This window comes from Centropristis striata, chromosome 18, assembly GCF_030273125.1.
Source record: "Centropristis striata isolate RG_2023a ecotype Rhode Island chromosome 18, C.striata_1.0, whole genome shotgun sequence".
In the NCBI taxonomy this organism is placed as follows: domain Eukaryota; kingdom Metazoa; phylum Chordata; class Actinopteri; order Perciformes; family Serranidae; genus Centropristis; species Centropristis striata.
In genome coordinates this window covers 4630040-4656058 of record NC_081534.1, presented here as the reverse complement: position 1 = coordinate 4656058, position 26019 = coordinate 4630040, and the positions used below count along the sequence as shown (strand labels likewise).

Sequence of the window (26019 nt, the reverse complement as noted above, 5' to 3'; positions counted from 1 at the left end):
CACAGAATCAGACCGTGACAGATCCCCGAGAAGTTATTTTCACCTCTCACTATAAAACAGTGCTTCCGTTTTGCTTGCTCAGCTTATTTTAACAATTAAATCTGCAAGATGTAGCTTAAACCTCCACATCCTTACTATGAGCGGCTCTGGGTTCATATGTGATCGTCACTGAGGTGCGTGCAGGTGCTCGGCTCTGATTGGTCAATGTACCACACCTGTATTGACACCTCTAGAGCATACATTACTGATTATCATGCTAAAACAATACAATATAGACGTGATAATTACTAAAGAGAATAATATTTCCTTTGTTTGTACCGATAAATAAATAATGGTAACATATAATGATGGAGTGCAGTCAGGAGCTGCCACCATCCAGCTGCTGCATCCTTTCTGCGCATCCATAGACAGTAAAAATGCGCATCATATTTTCTCTCATTTCCATTGGCTGCAAAAAAACCCTCGCAGGATCTCACTCTCTCTCTCAATAAATACTGAGAATCTGTGAGTATGATCCGCAGCCAACAAGCCTACCCAGAAGGAAACACTCCGCTCTGCTGAGAGAGAGAAAGCAAGTCAAGTAAGTGACTTATTTAATTTTCGCTGGCTAATAATTTTAGTCTAGATTTATTTTGTTACTGACCGGTGAGCGGACTGGGGAGCAGCGTGTGATGGAAATGCAGACAGCCTACAGGGAGATAATTGGGTAGGCGTGTTTTAAGAGGAAACTTTTCTCCCTCTCTCCTCTGTGGGCTGCATGCTCCGAGCAAAGAGGCATTCAACCGGTTAATGGCAGGCCGCTGGATCGGTCCACAACTTCACATAATACACTCCAACTGCTGGAGGTCTGGCTGCGGACTGTGGATGTATTCAGGCATGTAGAGGAGGGAGGGCGAACACCTAAAGTCAAGTAGAAAAGAAAAAAAAATCTTAAGGTTTCCCTTTATAATAAAAGGATTGGCTTTAAAATAAGATATTGGAGTAGAGTCTTTAAACGGAAAAAGAGTTATTTTACAAAATAAAGTTCAATATGGAATGTTTCTACCACGTAATAATAATCACAACTTTTTTTGAATTCTGAATTTTTCATGATGGAACTTTTGCAAAAATATTTTTAAAACGAATGAAAATTATTCACATCATGAAAAACAAAATGAAGGAATAATAACAATAAGTTGTTTTTAGTCATTATTATTTATTTTATTATTGTTTTCTGGGGTGTTGGTTGTTTTTTGTTATTGTATGTATATCCATTGTTTTTTTTTAAATACATTATTATGAAAAAATATATTTAAATTAAAATGACCAAAAAAAAACCGAATGAAAATTGACATAATGCAATACAAACATGCAGGAATAATAACCATGATAATAATAGTAATAATGTGTCAGTTTGGGAAAGTGAGTGGTCGTGTTGGTTGTGCTGGGGTTGGGGGGGTTGAGTTGAATTGGGGGGGTCGGTTGTCTGGCAGTCAGCTGGTCTGATAAATACAATGCCAGTCTTTGTTTTATTTTCGTGACGCAGAAAATTAAGGAGGCCTGAATGCGGAGTCGTGGCTGGCGTCCTGTAATCAGGCCAGCGCGTGCCGTCCGGATTATCTCGTTAATTTCTTACAGAAAAAAAAGAAGAAAAAAAAATCTCTTGTAGCCAGTAATAATTAATGGCTGGGCAGGGTATTTATTATTGAACGGATGTGGAGCAACCGGTAGCCGGGGGTGATAGAGTGACAGATTGGGTATAGGAGTGGCCGTTATTGGCTCTATAAGAACGAGGGGTCCGGGTTAGAGAGAGGAGCACCCTGGGGTCCTGGGAACTTTATTCTACAGGTAGGTGTCACTGGGAACGTTAGGAGAGGCCTCAGACAGCAGCATATGGAATTTAGACTAATTAGCTATTAATGGAAAAAGAAAATATCAAGCCCTTTATTAAACATTGGCTATTTTGGGGTGTTTATATTTTCCATGTTATTAGGCCAAATATTGGCCTTTTCCTCGATAGAAAAATAAGTAAAATAGATTAAATAGATCTATTGCATTACATTTTATAGTCTCCATTTTTTTATTTGAAATGCTCAAATTATATATTGACAATATATAATCACCTCTAATATTTCTATAATATTCCTATGAAAATGTGTCACATATTATTTGTTCATGTTCGCCTATTATAGGCGACTTGATTTATTAATCTAAAACAATCCTATAATATCAGAATATCACTGCGCATATATAGTATAATTTGTCAGCATGTTGTTATTATAATAAGTTGTTAATATACATCGATAAGGCGCTATTTCCCCAATAAAGTTTCTAATAATATCTTTTTTTAACTAAACGAGACTTAAATGAATGTGTTTACTGTAAATCTTTTTCCCCACAGACACATCTATTAGTCCATCTCCTTGTTTGTTTAGATTAAGATTAAGTGCTCCTCTCTAATCAACACTTTTCGATAGTCTCACCTTCCAAATCTAATTACCGGGAGCGATTCATTAGGAGAGGAGGGGGAGTGTCAATAATATGTCAGAATTCATTCCATGTTTCTAATTATTTGCTAAAGTTGTTCTTCGTATTTTAATGTGGTGACATTTGAATGTACAAGGGTTTCAGTGGAAAGCAACAAAGAGGCAGAGATTTAGAAATAAAGATGCTGAGTTGTGTTTGAATGAGCGCTCAGTTTGCAGGATTGCCTTCTTTGTTTGTTCCCTAAAGTCTTTTGTTATCAGCATTACTTATCGGTCAACAGTGGGCTTTGTTTCTGCAAATGGCCCCCCAATCAGCTGTCTATTTAGCTTCGCCTAACCTGTGGGTATATGCTAATTGAGAGCCCGGTTGGGGCCCAGCGAGTGTGCGCATTTTAACGACAATGTTTTGTTTTGGTGCTACTAGGAGAGGAGTGTGTTGGAGGGGGTGGAGGTGGTAGGGGGCGGGGTTGTAGTAGTAGTTTGTGTGTGTGTAGGGGGGTGGGGGGTGATGGCGTAAACGCCTGTCAGCCAGACAGAGCATCCTCAGTCCAGCAGGGACAGCTGGGGGTCTCCGCTCGCCTTTAAGAGCCCTGCGAGTCCGAGGACGCCCACTTCTTTAAAAAGCCGCCGTGGTGCGTAAAAGGCTGCGCGTAAAAGCTCCGCGGACACAATCTCATCAAGCTTTCCTGTTGTGTCCTGCTTCAGGTCGATCTGGATCCAGTGAAAGACCAAACGGAGACACCAGAGGATTAAAACACTATTTTTTGCCATTTTATTCCTAATTTCTTCTCATTGGTGCCCTCTCGTCCGGCCGCCAGCATGATGTCCTATCTGAAGCAGCCGCCGTACACGGTGAACGGGCTCAGCTTATCTACCTCAGGAGTGGACCTGCTGCATCCTTCAGTGGGATACCAAGGTAAGACACCCCAGGGTGCCACCTCTTACAAAGAAAAGAATAGTAATGAAAAGAATAGTAATTGTAATAATTAAACAGGTTGTTTGGATAGTTTTTTTAATAAATGTCCTAAATTATATCACCCATTTTCAACGATTAACATATTTTTATTACGTATAACCTGACTGATTCATCACTGTTTTAATTACTAACGACTGTTTATAAATCAAATAATCAAGGCATATGCGTTTTTTATTTATTTATTTCAAGCTAAAATGTGTTATTTAGTTTCTTATTTACATTATTTCCCCCTCTTGTGATTAGGAACCCCTCGGAAACAGAGGAGAGAGAGGACGACCTTCACCCGGGCCCAGCTCGACGTGCTTGAGAGTCTGTTCAACAAGACCCGGTACCCTGACATCTTCATGAGAGAGGAGGTGGCCTTAAAGATCAACCTGCCCGAGTCCCGAGTGCAGGTGAGTCTCCAACACAAACACCTCGCCCACAAAGTGTATTTATACTAGGTCGATAATGGGTCATTTGTCTGTGAGAGGCTCCACTTCAGGGCGAAGTGTCTCTTCATTGTTGAAGAGCTTGATAACAGTCAGTTCTTCTTCTTCCTTCTTCTTGTTTTCTGTATAGAATTATTAAACTTTAAGGAACCCAATTTTCAAAATAAATGTTCGACATAATGTAAAGCTGTATTGGAATCTTGGGAATTTAATTCTTATAAAATAAATGTACAAGAACAATTATTTTTAAGTGGCTTTGTGATCATTTTGAATTTAATTTATGCTAATGTATCCTGAAAAGAGAAAAAAAGTTTTATGGCTAGAATATATGAATTAAAACTGATCTATTTTTCTTTCAGGTATGGTTCAAAAACCGACGAGCCAAACACCGCCAACAGGCCCAGCAAACCCAAAGTGGAGCGCAGAACAAGGCAGTGAGCAAGCCAGTGAAGAAGAAAAGCTCCCCGGTCCGAGAGGCCAGCTCAGAGAGCGGAGCCAGCGGCCAGTTCACGCCGCCCTCCAGCACCTCTCTCCCGGCCGTGAGCAGCAGCGCGGCGCCGGTGTCTATCTGGAGCCCGGCCTCCATCTCCCCGCTGTCCGACCCGCTGTCTACCTCCGCCTCCTCCTGCATGCAGCGCTCTTACCCCATGGCCTACAGCCAGGCGTCGGGCTACAACCAGGGCTACACGGGCTCCTCGTCCTACTTCGCCGGGATGGACTGCGGCTCCTACCTTTCGCCTATGCACCACCAGCTGCCCGCCGCAGGCTCCGCCATGAGCCCCATGGGCAGCAGCGGGGTCTCCGGCCACCTGAGCAACGCGTCCTCTCTGTCCTCGTCTGCGGCGTACGGGACGGCGGGACTGGGCTTCAGCGGCGCCGCGGACTGCCTGGACTATAAGGAGCAAACCGCCTCCTCATGGAAGCTCAATTTCAACGCAGACTGTTTGGATTACAGAGACCAGGCAGCGTGGAAATTCCAAGTGTTGTGAGAGGACACTTTCCACAAACTGCAGACTATACAGGCAGAATAAAAACCCAAGGTTGGGAGCAGCAAGTGCGGCGTTTTCTCCACCATCACAGCCCCCAAACTTCTACCTCGGGCAGAGCAGAGCTTGTTGGGTTAACTTATTGAACATTCACTGACTTCTCCCCAACTTTGATCAAGGACACGGAACAAATGTGTTGACCAAAAGGAAAAAAAAGGATCAAAAGAGCGAAAGATCCAAACTTGGTTGAGTTTGAGGAATAGGTCAGGGTTTTTTCTAAGCTCCTTAAAGACTCCCCTCTCTTGTCTTTTTTTATTTTGTTGGCACGCTGAAGGGCCCCTTTGATCAAAGCGTTGTGCATGAGTGTGTGTTGTAGAGAGAATGTGTGTGTGTGAACGAGAGCAGCTCTGACATGAACCTGGATGCACTATTAATTTATGAGAAATGTTTAAAACTAGTTATAAGAGACAATCAGTCCGTTTGCGTGTGCTCATAAATGTCCCCTATGTGTTTTTGGATTATTTCTCCATGTGTTAGATTTCTTTTTAAACATGTGATTCTTTGTAATATCTGTATGCAATTTTACGCCACAAACCCAGCTGTGAATTTGATAGATTTATTTCCATGTCTCGAGTGTTAAATGATAAATTATTATGAGGAGGTATTAGGTGAATGGAATAGGAGGGGTGCAGAAAGCCAAAAGCAAGCATTTGAGCTGTAAAGTGCTGCGAGAAGGTCACAAACACACTAAAGAACAATAAAGACCACTTGAACTGACCCAACACTGTGACTGCATGCATATAAATCTGTTTCTTCCAGTTTGTATCACCTGTTTCTGCACACAACACATCAACAAACCCCATCTCATTTTACCCACATGGTTATTTTTCATGTTATAGCCTACTTCTTGGCTTGGCATAAATGTTATATCAAAGTGGCAACAGTGCCAAATTTCATCCTCAAAATCCATTATAATTTGCCCACTTTTGATATTTCTACTACATGACTAGAGTCCGTGATTTCCGTCCAGGCAGGGAGGAATGTGAATTATGTGAGAGCTATGTTAATCCCGTCTCATAAAGAGGATAATCCAACATTTTTATTGACGGCTGCTCTTTGGTTCAGGGCACTGCTGACCAGTTCACACGGACAAATGTGCAATGCTGACAAGGAGTCCAGAGGCAAACAGGAGTTTAAAGAAAAGACAGGAAAAGTTAGGAAAAACACAGAAAAGTGGACGCCAAGCCTTAAAAAAACCCAACAAAAAAACAAAATGTATGATCTGTATAAAGGTGGGTATGAAATTGGAATATAGTCTGAGTTTAAAAAAACATCACTATCTGCTGATGGATGCAGCTAAAACTTTACTTCTCAGATACCACAGGAGATAAACTGCATCCTATAAAAATCAAAATGATCGTCAGCTCCAGAGTCTCGATCAGAATCAAAGTAAGTAGACATCTGTTGCAGGGATTGTGATTAGTCCTGCATATGGATTTGTGTGGACATAAAGCCAGACATGCTCTTTGGGGTTTTAGGGAGAGAGAGAGAGAGAGAGAGAGAGAGAGAGAGAGAGAGAGAGAGAGAGAGAGAAAGAGAGAGAGAGAGAGAGAGAGAGAGAGAGCAGGTCCGGGGGCTGGTGTATGGATTAAAGAAGAAGTGCTATCGGTCTAATTAGGATGACAGGAGAAGCTTCTAATAACTCTGTCGTGACTTTTTGCTGCCGTTGAAGTGCTTTGTTGTCCATTTGACCTCCAATTAGCACTTAATGACACGCAATCACTGATCAACAAACAACTGTCTAGGGTGCATTTAGCCCATTAGTATTTTTCCCCATTGATATTATGTTTTTAAATGGTGAAAATTGCAATCTCGACAAATGAAGACGTGTTAGAAATAAAATATTGGCGTATAAAGACAAGATTAAGTAACATAGCCTAAATAAACAAAATAACACAATGATAGTCATGTGCAGTGGAGAGAGAAAAAAATTGTGGTTCTAGATGAAAGAAAATGAAAATAAAAAATAAATAAAATCGATGTGCTTATAAAGATTAGAGCTGTTATATTTTAATCTGTCAAGTTCTGCAATGAAACGTCACAATAACTTCGCGGAAATAAACTGAAATCTATTTATAGGAAGTTTTTTTTTTTTGCCATCTTTGCTTGTTAAAGTGGTAAAATAAAAAAAATGATTTTCCTGGTCCGAGGCACGGGTTCCCTGCTTCAACAGGTTTAGTAATAAATGTCAGCAGAGAGCAGTAAGTCGGTGTCCCTGCAGCAGGAGGACCCGGGCCCCCGAGTATCCATTCGGTTTTAATTAAGCACAAGCGGCACTGAAGGGGACATATGGGTCCGGCAGACGCGCTTCATTAATCCTCTCATCGCATTTGAGGATGTTAAACAATAAAAAAAAAAGGAGCCTCGGAAGACTCGTCTTCTTCTTGGCTGAAGCGCCCGCACATTTTGTCGACCGGCTCCCCGAGGCAGGGCTTCCCCCGAGCGGGATGCTTCACCGCGGCTGGGGACTTCCAGGTTTCCCCGCCGAAAGGAGGAGAGAAAGAGAGAGAGGGGGAGAGGGGCAGCCACGATCCAGCCTCGAAACTAGAAGACCCTTACTGCTTTTTAAAAATGATTTTACTTGTGACAAAATGCAGCACGAGCTTATTGTGATAAGACTATGCCTGCTCAAAATTTGAGAAATATACACAGTGTATAAGAGCCAGAGCAATAAGCAAATGAGTTTATAATCATGCAGTGTGTGTGTTGTAGGCCTCCCTTTTTGTCTCCCTATAATATCCAAATATCCATCCTAAAATAGGAGTTACAGCTTTGTAGGCTGTAATGTGGTTTTTAATGGCCCAATAATACTGTAATAATGCACTACTGTACATTAGCATCAGAGTAGAGTATTAGTATACATGTACCATGGGAATTACATATTAAGGCTAGAGAGGATGGTCACAGTTTTAGTTCACTCTTTATTATCAGATTTGAATGATTGAGACTTTTGAATGATACTGATATATATATATATATATAAATATATATACATTTTCCAAAATTTACTTAATAATTTTACTTAATTACTTTTTTTACTTTTTTTATATCAAGATTTGCTTTGTAGAGAAAGCATAAAGGGAATATCATGTAGGGCCTAGTAAATGCATTTAGCATGATCTAATAATAATAATAATAATAATAATGATAATCAATCTCCAGAACAATTCATTTAGCTAATACATCAAACAAGTTTTGCAAAGCAATACCCTGTTTCTTGTTTTTCTGCCAATAATGACCAATTATGGAATCAGGATTTTTGTGATTTTTTTTGAGACTCTAACTCACTATTACATCACTGAATATATCTGTCAAATTAGTAACTGAATAAAATCACGAAAGCCTTTTGGGGGAAAAAAACACACGCAGGAAAGTTTTACCTGTTTTGCATGTGAATCCATTTAAATCCATATTAGTAATGGCTGATTTGGACGTGAGAATAATACAGATTGGCTTTTTATCAGCTTTGAAAAACCATATCACTGCACGTCCGGTTTTACAGCTCTTTTCATACATGCACTGATTGTTTTTTTGAGTCAGACCAATATAACAGGCCTATTGGGAACAAACCAATATGTCAATTATTGTGTGGAGAGAGGAAAGGCATGACATAAAACATCAAGAAACGTTCATGATGAACAATCCCTGATTTAAACAAGCCTATCAGAGTCAATTTAAAAAGGCTATGCTGTCATCATGGGTACAATGTCACTGACAAGCATATGACTTTGTTTTTTTAGAATAAAGAATTAGTGAAAGTGGGGCAACAGGGCAACAATCCTGCATATTTGAATACAGTAACGGCCATTTGGTAAAGTGGGATATGGACCTGATTTATCCAAAGCAGTTGCATAAAATAAGCACAGGATGAATTGAACGTAGTTTCTTTTATGAAGAAAAGAACATAGGAGATAAACGGCCAATTTGTTTGTGAGAATATAACCGAAGACTATTGTTATGCATAAGTATGTGTCCTACATTCCCAGAGAGACGATGTCTATCACATATCAGCACAGCAACACATACATAATTCATCTGCAACAACAACAGTCATGGGATCTCATTTAAATGAATGAAACAATAGTGTTTCTGTACTCACGTCAGACTGGCGGTTGAGGAATATGGTAAATGGTTAAAAGTACACAGCTTTAACTCTTTATGACCTCTATCTGTGTTAAGCCATGTCATGTTAAGAGTGATTTCATCTCGTGGATTGCACCAATTTGATGAGATTAAACTCAATTCTATCAGATACACACGCTAAATGTTGCCATGTGATGTTTAAATGGGACTTAAAGCGGCACAAAATGTTCTTTTAATTGGAATCCAGGAATGCTACGGGGTTGTTGATGAAGGCAGCGCTCGCTCAAAAAGAACTCATTCGGCTCTAATGTAAAACATTTCTTTCACATTTGGAAATTGTTTCTTGAAAAAGAGGCACAGAGTTGACAAAGTGAAGCAGAGCTCTGGGGGAAAGTGTTTCTAGAGCAGTTTTAACTCTGAATGTTGCTGTTGTTTTTGCTGAAACAGCTCTGCAGTGGTGGAGGAAATATCCAGATGTGTTCAAGTAAAAGTAGAATACAAGAAAGTGTAATTAGTCTATTTTAAGCACATTTAAATATCTTCTTAAGTATAATCAGTGACATGTACTCCAGGTAGCACTTGTTCTGCAAAACGACTGCCTCTGATTGATCTATCATATGTATTACATTATACTTATTGTCAATATGAATGCATCAATGTGCAAGGAGGATTTTACAGTCAGCTTGGGGGTTATTTTAACTTCTTTACATAGAGCTTGGTAGTTCAATCCAGTGATTCCCAACCCTGCTCCAAGGGTCACAAGATAAATCTGATGGTTGTGAGATGATTAATGGGCAACACCTCCTCATACCAAAAGGTTAAAGTTAGTACATTTATTACGGAACTTAAGGTGTTTACAGGTGTATCTCAATACATTAGAATATCATAGAAAAGTTTATCTATGTCAGTAATTCAATTCAAAAAGTGGAAATAACACATTATATAGACCCATTACACACAGAATGAAACATTTCATGTTTTAATTTATTTAATTTCTTCTAATTATAAAGATTATGGCTTACATTTAATGAAGACCTAAAATCCAGTGTCTCAAAAAAAATTAATATTACAAAAGACCAATTTTAAAAAGTATGTTTAACATGGAAATGTTGGCCTCTGAAAAGTATGTCCATCTATATGACTTAATACTTGGTTGGGGCTGTTTGACTTGGAAATGGACTTTTCCATCATATTCTAATGTATTGAGATGCACCTGTACATGAGTTGACTTACGTTATGATGCGATGTAAGTAAACTACAGTCTGAAAGTTAAAATAAGTCAATGTTGACTTTTAGTTATACATGGGACACGAACACCAAAGTCCTGATTGTTTGACTGTCACCTTCTCCCTGTGCGGACTTTGTCACTCTTTATGCTCCTGTCATGAATACCGTGGCAACTGAAAGTTGCCGCCTTATAGTCTGCTTGCACAGACGACCTATCCAGCAGTTTTTTTGGGTTGGAGGACAGTCTGTTGATGGTTCTGCAACACGTATTTGTTTTACATTTTTTTGGAATCCTTCTTTTATCTTTGCTTGTTAGCAAAATATTACTTACTTTATTGTCTTTAGGCCTCAAACACTGATTTAAATAACATGATTTGAGAAATATTGAGCTTTAGTTGATTTGCCAACAACTCAGAGACATCTGAAACATGATAAGGGGGCATGGCAAGACACTGCTTTTTACATTAATAACAAGCCAAAGACACTGGGAACCATCGATTTGATCAATTAATCAGAAAGGTAACAACAAATCGAGCTGTTTCATGCGGTGGAGTAAAAAGTATAATATTCTCCCCTGACATGCAGTGGAGTCATAGGAGTGCAAAGTAGCATACAGAGTAGAATGGACAATATGTAAAGTACACGTAACTTAAAATAGTACTTGAGTAAATGTACTTTATTAAATTTATTAAACTCAGTCAATACCAAATAGTTAAATGAGATGTTGTATGTGTCATTGTGATAGTCAATATTATATTTTTTCATGATTGTTTTGAATTTGATTAGATATCTCTTAGTGTCATCAAATAGGACACCGTATGAAGCCAGAGTTTTTCTTTTATAACCCAGTGAACATGACGTTAATCTCAGGTATATTAATATAAAACACTGTTAACCATGAGTGTTCTACTGACTGTGCCAGATACTGTCAGGTGCCCATGGGGAGTTATTGTGCATCAAAGGAGCACAGGGCCGTGTAGTATGTTTATTACAAGGTCTGTTTGGCTCTTTTCCAAATATAAGATGGAAACTGCTGCAGAAAATGTTTAGTGACTGGACCTCCTGAGTGCTTCTCCAATAATAGGAGCTGCTTTCGCCTTCTGTTGATTCTATTTTTGTATTGCAACCAAGGCACGCTGCATGCATGTTTTTAATTTTCTTGTGAGAAGAAGGACACTCAGACAAACACAAAAGCATTTGTATCAAAGATGAAATGATCTGTGAGATCATGTTAAGAACATTGTGCACTGATGAAGGCCACAGGCTGAAACGTCTGTATTCTCATCTTTTATTTAATCCATTTAGAATCAATTAAATGCTTTTTGATTTCTCTTCGTCATCTTTTTGAGCAGAAAAGCCGATGCAGGCTAAGAAATCCCTTATAGTTTGCTCGATTATAAAAATCCTGCTCAAAAATCATAAAACTGTATCTGATTTCTCTGATAATCTGTACATTAATCTCACCCAATAATAACTTTATGCAGAATTAAATGATTTCCAAGCCTGTTATGAATGTATGCAAACCTCTGATATAGAAAACATTTGTGAAATGTGATATTAAAGGACTTTAGAGTGGTGCTAGGATTTAAGCTGGGCGTCTCCACCATATGGCTGGAGTTACACATGTGAGCCAAAGTATTATTAATGCTGAGATATTGTCCTTTGAGGAAATACAAGGCTGTAAAAACACATATGCTGTACACACGCACAGACATAGAACAGAAAGCTGATTACAGGTTTCAAAAAAGATCCAGCATATGTAAAAAAAAAAAAGAATTGCCATCATAGAATTAGTGCTTTACATAAAGTTAATACCTAGTTAATGTTTTTTTTCTTTCTTTTTTCAAAGCGTCCATTTAGCTTCAGACCTCACGACCCTGGATTATGTGGACAGTGGACATCCAGCCAACAAAGCACTCCTGCCCTTATGAGAACAGACCATTAGCAGGGGAGGATCATAAATCTCCTTATAAGAGCAAAAGGGAGATGTTGTAATAACAGATTACATGCATTTAATGGCCAAATTTACATCCATAAGCTGAAGCTAAAAGCATTTGACACAAACAGATGACTGAGTGGAGCTTCGTTGAGGAAGCTATAGGACAGTGGGAGCAGATACTCACATAATGACATCAAAAACACCCCCGGGTAGTGATTGTTGCCAGTTGATTCTGAAAGTTTGACCTGAACTGGTTCATCTGAAGCTGGAGTTAGCTCTAGAGTGATATTGTAACATCAGCGCCAAGGATGCTACATCTCAATGTACTCATAGTGTTGCATTGTCCACTCAATACACTGTAAAAAAAAATCTGTTTAATTTACAGTAAAATACCGGCAGCTGTGGTTGCCAGAACTTCACCGTAAAAAATACAGTGAGCGTATATAAATGTAAATATCAGCAAAAACTGTAATTTATACAGAATAATCCCATTATTTTTAGGATAATTGTGTCATTATGGTATTTCACATGTTTTACATGAACATTTTATATTTTTAGAGCAAAACTGTGTGTTTTCTACAATTTATGGCAGTAGAATTTAAAGTTTTATACCATTCTTTGATTTACAGAAATTAAAAGTATCTACTACGGTGATGTACAATGTTTAATTTTACGACCTGTTTCTGATGCAATTTGACAGTGTTTTACTGTAATTTCTACAAACATTTTTTACAGTGTAGGCTCAAAATTGAACAAGTTCACATGGAAACATTGTACATATTAAAGCCAAAAAATGTATTTCATGTACAAGCGAGGGGTCCCTCAATCAAGACAATAAATATGAGTTTTAATAATGTTGTGAAGTAGTGCAGGATCAGGGGAGTAATATTCACCTCCATTAAGTCAAACAGACTAGGTGATTGAAACCACTGACTAAAGCAGTTTTACGTAAAAAATAAATAAAAAAGTGTCTCTGCAGACAAAGGCCATCCCAGAGGGGCTGTGGTACTGAGCTGCTTGGTTAAAATATGATAAAATATGGCCATGATCTAAATATAGCATCATAAAAATGTAGCTGAAAACTGGATAAAAAGTCACTAACGCACTGCTGATGCATGCACAAAGAAGATACTGCGTAATTGACAGGTGACTGATTGAAATGGAACTTTTTCGTGATTAAAATGAAAGTTTTCTTTATGTGTGAAAACAGTTGGAAATGTGTGGGATAATTTAAGAACACAACTCAACAAAAAAGTGATGTTTGTTTCTGTCAATGTGAAACATTGACAGAAAATATTGTAACTCATGGTCCACCTAATATCTTTTAACTGCATTTCGACTGCACTTAAGGTTGTCTCTAGAGCAGGGGTGTCAAACTCAAATACACAATGGGCCAAAATTTAAAATCGAATAAAATCGCGGGCCAACATTGAACAAATAAACCTTTTAATATATACCAAACATGTTTTGCTTTAACATTAAATATGGAACCAGCAACGCTTATAAACATACAATATATAACTAAATAGTGCAGACATGCAAAATCAAATTTCAAATAAAAAACACATCAATGTCATTAATTTATTAAATAAAAATTAAATAAAAATTGTATGTCTTTTTTCTATTTGCATCCTTCTGATTTAAATATCAAAATAAAGTTTTTCAACAGGTAAATACATTTAAAAATAAAATAACAATAATAAATCTAGTATTAGCGGTAAATGCGCCAAATAAAATTACACTGCGGGCCAAATTTGGCCCGCGGGCCAGAGTTTGACACCCCTGCTCTAGAGGATGCAGTTGTTAAGCCACAATCACAAACTCTCCACTGGTGTAGTGATTTGTGTGTAAAATAATGAAAGTACCTTATAATAAGGTCACATCAGGGCCAACAGCTTCCTATGTTGACAACTTGTTTAACACAGCGACCTTAACTGCCAAACCTCTCCTCTTCCGCAGTTACAATACAGAGGTCAAAGGTCAAGGGGCCTCCTCTTGCTTGTTAAAGGGCCGTACAGTGTAAAAAATCTCATTTCCTTCCATCTTTACTGACATTATAGACAAGTAGGACATGATTTATAGGGATAAATTAAAACAATAGTTGTAAACTAGAGGACAGGCCTGATGAAAACAGTTTCCACTTTTCCGCTGCATTTTTGACCTTCCTCCCCACTCCGTCTCTATCTGGACAGATGGAGAGGTAGTACAGTAGAGGAGGATGGATGCAGAGTTTGTTGACAGATGCCTCTCTCCCTGCCCCGCCTCGTCTCTGCCCACCTGTTAAGGGCAGCAGCGAGCTCCTGGAGGCGAGCGTGTCTGTTGCGGACGCACGCCGAGAGGAGGTGGCCGGGGAGGGGCGGACTTGAAATGCTGGCACGTGCTTCCCTGTGGAGATTTTCCTCCAGTTACAAGTCTTGTAATAGGGCATGTTGCATTAGGTGTGTGAATGAGCGCAGGTGTCTCTACAGGTTTTTCTCTCCCCTGTGCTGACATAAAGCACAGAGTGTGCAGCAAGCATTGATGTGTTTATGGGTCTGTGGATCAATCTTATGTGTGTGAGCGTGTTAGTGTGTGTGTGTTTAGGGGAGCATGAGGCGTGTGCCCTCGCTGCACCCCCACAGCCGCCACACGCCTGGCCACCTGCTCTGGGATTAGAGAGCATGCGGATTACACGCGTCACAATGGAGATACACAAACACAAATATGCCCTCGGCCAACAAAGGATACACCCACACTGGACTGCCTCTTCGCTAATCGCTTATAGCATCTTCAATATTTTCATAGTCAGGGAAACAATGACTCGGGACGCAGCGCACGAGATGGTAGAGGACGATGATGATGAAAAATGCTTTAAGGTGCAGGAGATTTTTGAACAGTGGATTTGTTATTATATGTTTTTATTGAGGATTATTATTGCTTATTGCGCCATTTACTGCACTTGTTGTTTCAGTGGGTTTAAACGAGTGTGTGTGTGTGTGTGTGTGTGTGTGTATGACCCACACTGCTGTCCTACTTTCAAACATAAAAACATTGTGACGTCAACACGGAGAAACCAGCCGGCAGTCCTGACCAGGAAAGATCCTCAAAACAGAACATCACCAACAACATGCACACAAACAAATATAACTCAATCACAACATCGTATGCTGTGATGAGTCCGCCCAAAGGTGACTCAATAGTGTCAATGTTTTGTGAAGAACAGTGAGTGAATCAGTGAAGTTACTTGTTTGGTCATAGTCTGGGGGGTTTCATTACAGGCTCTTTATGATGTCAGGGACTCAGATCATTAATATTATAACATTTGCATGATATCCTATAAATGTAATCACTGTTTTAAACATGTTGTAACAAAAAACACTGGTTCAAGATTAGAAAAAAAAGAACATTAGGCTTAAAAAAACTACTCACAACCAGAACTACTGGACTCAGTTTGGTGGGTGATGAAGAACATAGTAAGTGAGGTTTCCATCAGGACACTAACACTCTGAGCACTGTACAACCTGTTAAAAACACTTCTAATTCTTTGGGTTAAAGGGACTAAAAAGCAGAACATCTTTACCTCTGAAGTGCCCCTTTAAAAAGACAAAAAACACAATGGAAATAATCTGAGAATGTAAATGTTTATAATAGCAAGGAGTGTCCTATCTCACAATGTCACCAAAAATGAAAAATAGTAGAGTATCCACCTGTGATTTGGATATACTGTCTTGGCTCATGCTATCTCATTTAACTATATTTCATTAAAATCCACCAAAAATTTCTCCACAACCTGCAGACAAACCAACCAAACCAAAAGTAAACTTCCATGGTGAAATCAATAAAGGGAAACTACAGACCTACACAAACTTTTCACTAAAAGGTCATTTAGTTGATTTGAAAGTATCTCTGTCATTTCCAGAGGTGTGGACTTGAGTCACATGACTTGGACTTGAGTTGGCCTTGAGCCACAAATTTGACTACTTTCAATCAAAACTACTTCACTTGGACTTGCGCCTCTTGACTGGAAAATACTTGATATTTTCCCCCCAATGCCGAAGATGAAAAAGTATGTTACATAAAAAGTGAGACGTTTGAAGCAATATGACAGCATCCAATCAAATTGCAGGAGAGAACCATGAAGAGCTAAGATTAAGTTACTGAGAACCAGTTTATCTGTTGCTTAAATTGCATTCAATTTGGTAGTGCGCATTATGACTTTTCCCGCCTGCGGCTCTTCTGTGTGGAGTTTACAAGTTCTCCCCGTGTCAGTGTGGGTTCTCACCGGGTACTCCGGCTTCCTCCCACAGTCCAAAAACATGCATTTAGGTTTAATTGGTGACTCTAAAATTGCCCGTAGGAGTGAATGAGAGCGTGAATGGTTGTCTGTTTCTATGTGTCAGCTCTGTAATAGTCTGGAGACCTGTCCAGGTGTACCCCGCCTTTCGCCCAGTGTCAGCTGGGATCGGCTCCAGCTCCCAGCGACCCGAGTGCAGATAAGCGATTAAAGATAATGAATGAATGAATGAATGAATTATGACTTTTAAGCAACCAAAATTCAAAGTATAGAGCTTGGAATTTGACTTGGGAGTGGTCAGTCTTGACTTATGACTTGATTGAAAATATTTGAGACTGATTTGTGACTTTCAGAACAATGGTCCCACCTCTGGCAATTTCAGTCATACAAAAAAAAGGGGGAAAATGTTTTCGGTCAATGCTACACATATAAGACAGGGACATGAATGAAAAATGTTACTAGTGATGAAAAAGGAAAGCAATACTACAACCATCACCCAGAGGCTTCAGAGTAGCCATCAGTTTCTTGCATGCAAATGTAATATTCATCACTGTAACATTAGGTTTTGTATGCATGATGTAATTCAGTGCTTCAGTGTCATCTAAAAATATTTTAATGACATGTTTGAACAGAAATTACGCTAGATGATGTAAAAGAATGCCAAGATCCTGATGTACGGCCAAAAAAAAGAAGTATACCAGCACACGCTGTGTGTTTCAGGACATTTTGAACCATCTGACCTCCAACACTTGTTGGGCTTGAGTTTTTAAATATAGTCAGGGTGGGGTGTTGGGGTGGGTGGGGGGGGATCTTCTGCCAGCGACTTCCCCCTCTTCCTCACCTCCTTTTGCCCCACGGGGTCGGCGGGTTTGTTTTGCTAATGACCCCATCCCGTTATGACCTCATTCAGTTTGCGCTCAGTAATTGGTGGCACACTGACACACCGCGGTGTCGGGGGAGGGGCTCACACGCCTCGGGGGGCGATCCCATTGTAAACATTCCACTCTGACAAATAAGGTATTGTTATTGATGATTAACGACAATGATGGTAACTGTGTGTGTGTATGTGTGTGTGTGTGTGTGTGTGTGTGTGTGTGTGTGTGTGTGTGTGTTTGGGCAGGGAAAGGATAATGAGGATGATGTAGGTGATGAATGATGATGACAAGTGAGGTGTTACCACAGATTAACCTCAGCATGGTGGGAAGAGGCAGTAGAAGATAACTAATAATGACAGTGCACTTTGTGTCGAGCTCTGTTAATTAAGACACTCTTCACACCTTTAGCTGCTGAAATGCCTTCTGAGAGAAGCTGAGGGATCAAGGCTTCCTCAAGGAAAGTGATCTGATTTCTGAGGAAACCAGTTCTGTATGAAGACGAGAGTTAAGCATTGCATAGTCTGGATTGGTGGAGGAAATTATCTACACAGTAGGCTTATGGAGACTGTATTTGTATTATATTCTTGATGAACCCATTTCTGACCTCCTTGTGTGCAAGTAACTCTCAGTCAGGCATTCTTCCTAAATGGCCAAGACATCTGAGTTCATGTTAAATGATGGTGGTGGCAGTGCAGCTGCTCAGCTATGAGGACATGAGGCTGTCTTGGTCAGGAAAGTGGTCTGTACTTTGAGATTGGTATTGCTAACCCATAAGAACCCACGGTGACACCCGTGTAACAAACACTTTAAATCTTCTAGAATCTCCCATATTCAGCTTGATGCTTCACCTAAACTTATTAAATCCCTAAGCGATGTAAACTCAACACCCTGGTGTGGTGGTCATGTGACTGTGACAAGAAGTGACTTCTCTAAAATGTGGCTGTGACTGGAAACAGAAATGTGAAAAAGTAGCTAATTTCAAAAAGCTTATTTTTTGTTATTAGGCTAAGTTTAAACCCATTTAACAATTCTAATCCGTCAATAGGGTGTCCTGTATTGCATTTAACTTGTTCTGACCATATTTCTTGCACAAATTAAAGTCACAGTTTTGATATGTTATGGAGATGCAAAAGAAAAAGGTAAATTTGTGTCTCTGTCAGCAGAAAATGTATCTAGTTTCTTTCTATTTTAGAATAAGAAATATCAGAAACATTGATACCATAAACGCCCATTGTAACATTTATGTCACATTACAGATCTTTGACATTTAGTGGTAGAATAAAAAAAAACCATCAGAAATGTGTTCTATGTTGTCCACTTATAGAACACATCCTTTAAGGAAAACTGGGTCTGGGTTCTTATGGGTTAAGGTGTAATGCCTGTGGAAGAGCAGTGGTTTTTGGTGGCAGCTGGTGGAAAATTTGTGTTTTCCTCAAGTTTAGAACAAGTCCAAAGAGCCTGTTGGCTTGAACAGATGCAGTACAGATCTTCTGAATGTGCACAGCATAAGCATATTGAAAATATACAGGTTTTCTACAACTGTTTAAAAGTAAAATTAAAGTACGTTCAAGGTACCTAAACAAAAATGTATCATTACATCTAAAACTGCTGATATAAATGCAACTGCAAATAAAAAAGTTCACTTATACCTTCACAAATCATATAGACGTTTTTAACGGCTGTTCATAATAAAGCTGACTTTATGTTTTAATCATGTTTTTGTCTTACTTCTTGCTATTATTCAGAGTAAGAAAGAAGATTTATTTAGCTATAAATGTCAAGAGAACACAATCTGTTCAAACAACAAAATAATCACATACTCATAATTAATAGACCTCTGTGAACAATATCTATATTAGAAAAGTTTAGTTCTCAAAGCAACTCATTCAGTTAATTTACGTTTAGTGTTCAGCCTCATCCATGCTTCCTTTATGTACAAAAATACATCCATCCACTTCAAAGGATGTAACAATCACTGCCCACATACTTCCATTTGTTAGAGGGCAGCTCAGCTCAGATTCAAAAGTTGCTGAAGAGAAGAAACATGACGACGGCAGAATGGATCGTAAAAATGTTCCTCTTGAGGCAACAGTGAGTGAAGGTAGGGCCGTAGACGACGGTGATCTTTGAGGCCATTATATAGATTGTGATGACTGTCTGTGGATTATTTGTACCAATATCACCTCAAGATGTTTAGCCATTTTTTAAATTTCATCATCGTGTCCTATGGTCATGCTACTTTAACTATTCACTACACTGCCCCCATGATTTCCATTGCTATATCTCCATTTCTTCCACTTCCATAAGTTTTCAGAAAATGTGCACGGACAAACTACGGACAAAATGACATTACATTAGCATGAATGAGGCCTGAAAACACCAGGAGATAATACTAAAATATGAAAATTGAATGATTTCATTTCAAATATTAAAAGATATTTGGCTTACATCAGAATCCGAGCATATTCCTACACTGAAAACAGTTAATTTTGCCAAAATTTCAAGACCTTGTATAAACTTTGAGTATAAGGATATAACAGTGACAAAGTTTACATGGTTTGATTAATTTGGTAAATTTTGATAACACTTTTTTTTTTTTTTAAACTTGTGATGGAGTATTTTTACATTGAGCTATTGCTATTTTAACTAAAGTAAAATATCACAATACCACAGCTGCACAAAGGGACCACTAAATATGCTGCACTAATGTGCTGGATATAGTTATTATCTATGACAGAAGTGAATAAATTCCTGTCTCATCCTCCACCTCTTTTCCCCAAACTTTCATTTGACTCGCAGATGGAGGCCTCTCTTGCATGGATGGAAGGTAAACTATTAGACTGGTAATATGGCACAAAATTATATCCTCAAGGTCTGTGCAAGTGTGTGTGAGTGATGTGTGTGTGTGTGTGTGGTGGTTGTGCGCTTAAGCGTTAAGTGGTTGCATGTCTTCTGTGAGAACTGCCTGGGGTCATTCATGGGGTTTTTCTAATGTGTCTGTCTACATGCCATTATTCAAATGAATTCAAGGGGAAGAGTATCACTGTGTGTGTGTGTGTGTGTGTGTGTGTGTATTAATACATCCCACTGAGTAAATGCACCATCGATGGTACATCAAAAAGAGACATGATGGCTATCATTGCTAATTATCATCTCCCATGTGTACGATGTAATTACAAAGACATTATTACCATCAATTATTGAGCATTTATAAATTAATTAGCATGTATTATATCTTCTTTGGGTGTGTCTCTTTGCATGTGCTGTGCGGCAATGGATTTTTCAGGTTAACAAAATTTCTTGCATGTGTTACATAGTGTGTGTCATGCAGGTAAGCGCCACAGGAACCGACAACAACACAAAACATGGGATGAAAGTGCTTCTGCTTGAGTCTGGTTTATATCAGAAAGAAACAAACAAAACATGTGTGCACATGCGCCCACAAATACCCACAAATGCAAACACACGCATGCACAATCTTGCTGTTATTTACTTTTAGTGGGTGGCAGCAAAAGTCATCCCTGCAAGCTCCCCCCTCCTCCTCCTCCTCCTCCTCACCTCTCTTCTCCCCTTCTCCTCATCCCACTATCACATCGGACAGGGTCTACTTATAGTACCACGCCAGAGAGCAGAGAATGGGGAGAGAAAGGGTATTATGACAGTGAGGAGAGAAAAGAGAGGGAGCGAGAGAAAAGAAGGGCAGACAGGGTATTATGAGAGAGAGGGATGAGAGCAGTGAAGGCATTTGGAGTCTTTATTCGCCTTCCTAAGCCACGGGCTCCGCTCCCAATCCGATTGGTCGATACGGCCAGCCATGTAAATGAAATGCAAAGCAGAGAGACCCTGACTTCCCTTTGCCAATTTGTGGGGCCTTTTCTCTCTTCCTCCGCCGATGGCTTCCTTCTTTTATCAGTCTGTCTTCCTCTCAACGTGACGCCTTTTCTTCCCCAGTATCACAGCCCGCCGCCTTCAACCTCTGATTCTTCCTCTCTCTCTCTCTCTCTGCAAGATAATGATTTGCCTTTTTTTCCTGTAAGAGCTGAACTCTGCACTTCTCTAATGTTCAGCTCGAAGGATTTAATCCACGCTTTTTTTTTATACTTCCTGGGAAACTCCAGTGGTGATTAAGCATATGCTCTTTTGCATGTGTGCTGCTCTGCTTGTGTGTGTGCAGAAGCCTATACGTCTCTTACAGAACGCTGGATCTGAGGCCTTTAGAGGCTGTTTGCTCTTTACTTGCGGTTTTCTTCACATGCACCAATCTGACACTCAATAAACTCCTACACATATTAAAATAGTCTTTCTTCATTTAGACATTTGATGTGATGTCCATGATGGAGACCCTCCTCCAGCCCTGCAGGAGGAGGGTCTGTTGACACTAAACTCTACCCAGGGGGTAGAGTACCAGTAATGGGGGCTCTGGCTGCGTAAAGCCCTGGCTGTGAGATTTAGGTTGATGTTTATTCTCTTTATTTATTTATTTTTGAAGGGTCTAATGAGCTCCAGCAGTGTTTGATTTTTTTTTTTTTTATCTTAACAGGATGGGACGGGGTGGCGGGCCGATAGACGGGGCAGGACTGATGACAGTTTTAAGTGCAGACAAATGCTACAGTCTGTCCCAGATTAAAATGCCCACTACCACTGTAATCCCTGTAGCGCTGCCAAATTGGTATTTCCTTCCTACCCTGAACTGAGCAGCACTGTATGAGCAGGACAGGAAGAGAACGAGAAGCACATAAGGTCCGACCTCACTGAACTCCCGGCCCTGTGTCATTTTTCTCTCCAACTTCCTCTGCAGAAACACAGTTAATGCCAAGTATCATTACAAGGAATTAGTATCAGTATCTTTGTTGCAATGTTTACCACAAAAGAAATACATGTACATGCTCAACTTTAGCTCGACTGAGGATGTATGAAGAGAGCTGTGGATGCACTTCTGAAAAATACTAATTGTAAGTAGGTCACATCTAGCAAAGATGAATAAGAGAGACAACATATAATGAATGATCAGATGGGTGGAGATGCAAAGAATGAGACAAAGTTGACAGCAGAGAGAAGTTCAGAGAGAAGAAGTGTCTCTGGTGCTGTGGTCAGCAGCTATGCTCCGAGACTGTTCATCATGTAAACACTGCCACCTGCAGGTTGCTCTTTAAAATACAACTGCTTCATAACATTCACACGCACAAAAATCCAGTTTGTCTGGAGGGGAATCAGACTGAAAAAATGATCCAAAAAGTACCTTCATTCCTTACATTTCCACCCATCTGATCATCTAGCAAGCTAATAATAATACATAAATTAAATAAAAACATATAATGTCTTGGCCGTTCTGACCATTGACACATTGTAATCACGTTTTTTTAAACATATTATTATATTTTGAGATATCATTACATCATGATATTGGTTGGAATTATGGCAATAAGAAATGTATTTTACATAAATTGGAATAAGAAAAAAAGTTATGTCAAAAACAGCCTATAGTGCCAGTTATGTTACAACTAGAGCTTGACTGATCAATCAGCCAGGCCAATATTGGCAAATATTAGCTTATTGTGGGTATATTGGTATCAGTGTGTATACTGTAAGAAGAAATGGCAGCACAGAATTGTCAGACTATGTTTGAGGAAACTTACAAATAGTATCCCTGCATATACATGTAGTATCAGTCAACCAGACAATGGTCCTGTCCACTCTGTACCCTGAACGCCTGTTTGTATGTAACTTTGGTGGGCGGGTATGATCCTTTGAGACAAAGTGCGTAATGCTTTAAAGCACTATGTTAAAGGTAAGCTGCTGTTTCATGGCAATAGGAAAACAACGAAAATCCGAGAATACAGTTCACATCTCTGTCAATGTCCAGTGTTTCCCATACATTGATTTTTAAACATTTTTTATTTGCCACAACATCAACTTTCACCACTACATATTGATTGTCTGTTATTGTTTTTAGTTACTATATGAACTTTAAAAAAGGTGAAATCATATTTCATATATTCTCGCAGCCCCCTCTTGCCCAGCTCTGACTATTTCTCTCGTTTTATCATGTCTTTAATGAGACAAGCTACCTAGCGCAGCCTGCGGTCCATCCACCTCTCCTCTTCCACTCAGACTACTTTGCCGGGAGGAGAGTGGTCAACAGCTCCAGAGACCAACCTTCAATTAGTGGCTGTAGCAAAACAGCAAACAGCACTGGGGGTCACAGTGGTTGGTGGACAGTAGGAGAACTGGGTCTACAGCATGTTTGCGGGTTTAGGGGCAGCCTGGGATCAGATCCCCCACGCTGGGGTGTGTGGTGAATGAAATTTTAGTTACTACATTGGCTAACTGAAAGGCACTATTAGCAAAAGTGGTGGAGCACTCTGAAACTGGGGGCGCAAAATTGAAAATAAGTATCAATATCATTATTGGCCTGAAAAATCCTTTACTGTTCGGGCGATGGTTACGATGGTTATGATGCTTGGTCACACTGGGCCCCGATGTCTACAACATTGGATCACATTGGACACTACCATACTTTGGGAGTCTAGTGCCAAAACAATGATATTAATGAATGACCTTTTGTCGTACCATGAGTTAAACTTACTCGATTTCTTTCTGTGGCTTGCTTTTTAAGAGATACCTAAGCAAACTCCATCTCAGGATGAAGGCCACAAAATGTGACTGAAAGGTCAATAAACTACAAATAAATTGCCTTTTTTTTATATTACTTTGAAACATTGTGTAGCCTTGCAAATAGTTTTGGTCTGACTTTCATCTCTGTCTCTGAGAACTTTGCCCCTGCCATGGTACAATGAAGGTAAACAGGCATCACAACATCGAAAAATTCCATTTTAAAAGAACGAACATCCGAACTCACTGAATAGTTTTTATTGGAACTACCATTGATATTTCACAACCTGGACACTTAAAACCATCTCAATGACTAGGCAAAAAGTAAATGAGAATTTATTGGGAGCCGGCCCTTTAAATAATGGCAAACCTGCACTGTGTGTTCACCTGGAAATGTGTGTGTTTGTGCATGATGGGCAATGTGTGGGAAGCTACTCTACAGCTTCCTGACAAGAGGGAGGAGGCCAACTCTAACACACGTCAAACACACACAAACACACACTCGCACACCCTCCTCATCAGCCTCTCCTTTCTCGTCCTCCCATCAACCCTCTCTTCGTTGGCTCTCCTCCTCTCAAACCCCCCCACCCTCCCCAACAGTCCTGCCAAGCTGACAGCTCCAAGCTCCGTGGAAAATGAGTCTCGCTCGCATTACAATCGCGCAGGACAGATTCCATTAGCACTATCTGAAATTGAGCGCGGGGAGCAGAGCGCGGGAGGCAGCGGCGCGTGGCCTTATCAGAGGGAGAGGGTGAGTTCCGCCGACGTCACTAATCCACCGGGCGGGATTGAGCGCGCGCGCACACACACACAGTGAAATACAAGTTGGGGAAGACACAGAATGCACACACATTCTTTCATATACTGAAGACAACAGGGACAAACGAACAGGGAAATATACCTACACACAAAACAGGAAATAAACACACACACACACACACACACACACACACACACACACACACACACACAGACACACACACACACACAGATGCCATAACCTCAACTCACATTCTACAATGCGTTGAAAAGAACCAAAATTTCCATTCAGCTACAGGACATGATGAAACTGGTGGAAAACAGGCAACAGATCAACTCTCTGTCTGTTTCTGTGTGTGTGTGTGTGTGTGTGTGTGTGTGCAAGTCTCCATGAGTCTCTTCCTGAGGAGTGCTGGCAGGTCTGTTCAGTGCTGCTGCTGGTGGGATTTGTAACATGTCAGTCCATCGGTTTGAGATGAAACTGAGCCTCTCTCATACTTGCTGTGTGAGCTCTACCTCCCTGCTTGTGAGCACTTTTTCTATGTGTCTGCACACACACACACACACACACACACACACACACACACACACACACACTCCTCCTCATACTAAATATTCTACATATACATCCCCACACGTGCATTTGCAGGAACAGCCCACATGAACTCCCCGCCAATGTCCTCATCCTCATAGTTATTAACCCTTGACACATAAATCCAAGGGTATGTGGGTGTGTGATATTAGCTGTGTGTGTGTGTGTGGGAGGGAGGATGGGGTTAATCTTTATGTAGTGGGGATCTTTCACACAAGATCACTCAATTTAAATAGAGCGGGAACACTTTGATGTCTCCAGCCCTCCCTCCTTTTTTCGCTCTCCGTCTCTCATTCACCCCTCTAATTTGCTTCATGTCGCCCCCCTCTGTGCCCCAGTGATAAGGTGTAATGAGAAATGTTTTCAAAATGGCTCTCACCTACCATGCGATGCTAATTGGGCGTGTGCTTGATACAGCCACAAGAGGAGAGCGCTCATCCATGACTGCTGAAGGTGCTGAGGAGGGGGAAAAGAAAAGAGGAACACTTAGTTTTCCAACCATGAGTGGAGAGCAGAGAGGAAAATAAAAGTGACACATGCTTGCATCAACTGAGCGCCACTAGAAAGCCCAGCCCCCTCAAAGACACTAAGTAATAAAGGGAAATACCATCTTCATTAGTTGTCATTTACAGGGAATTACGAGGATGCCTCCTCGGGGCTGTTATTGGTCACGCTGAGAGGGAGCAGCAGGAGTCACGGAGGAGGAGAAGGAACTTTGGGAAGATGTGGGAACAGAGGAGA

General features: G+C 40.1%; 1 protein-coding gene and 1 long non-coding RNA gene across 3 annotated transcripts; one reads left to right on the top strand and one right to left on the bottom strand.

Annotated features, from left to right (window-relative positions):
- LOC131990612 (uncharacterized) lies at positions 1 to 26019 on the bottom strand. 2 transcript variants are annotated; one of them, XR_009396063.1, is made up of 4 exons: positions 25886 to 26019; positions 25658 to 25734; positions 644 to 900; positions 1 to 554 (listed from the first exon to the last, which is right to left on the bottom strand). It is a non-coding gene; the product is annotated as an uncharacterized LOC131990612 (long non-coding RNA). The 2 variants fall into 2 exon arrangements; XR_009396062.1 differs by having other exon boundaries at positions 1 to 900.
- On the top strand, positions 2989 to 5635 carry LOC131990611 (homeobox protein OTX2-like). The gene is made up of 3 exons (XM_059355684.1): positions 2989 to 3381; positions 3685 to 3836; positions 4232 to 5635. Exons 1-3 carry the CDS (start codon positions 3285 to 3287, stop codon positions 4859 to 4861), a joined length of 879 nt encoding a protein of 292 aa, XP_059211667.1. The 5' UTR covers positions 2989 to 3284; the 3' UTR covers positions 4862 to 5635.

Excerpts from the sequence above, each read along its gene's own strand:
- LOC131990611 (XM_059355684.1), top strand. The coding sequence starts at position 3,285 with ATGATGTCCTATCTGAAGCAGCCGCCGTACACGGTGAACGGGCTCAGC. Across the intron at positions 3,382-3,684 it reads TCCTTCAGTGGGATACCAAG|GAACCCCTCGGAAACAGAGG; the intron begins GTAAGACACCCC and ends TCTTGTGATTAG. Across the intron at positions 3,837-4,231 it reads TGCCCGAGTCCCGAGTGCAG|GTATGGTTCAAAAACCGACG; the intron begins GTGAGTCTCCAA and ends TTTTTCTTTCAG.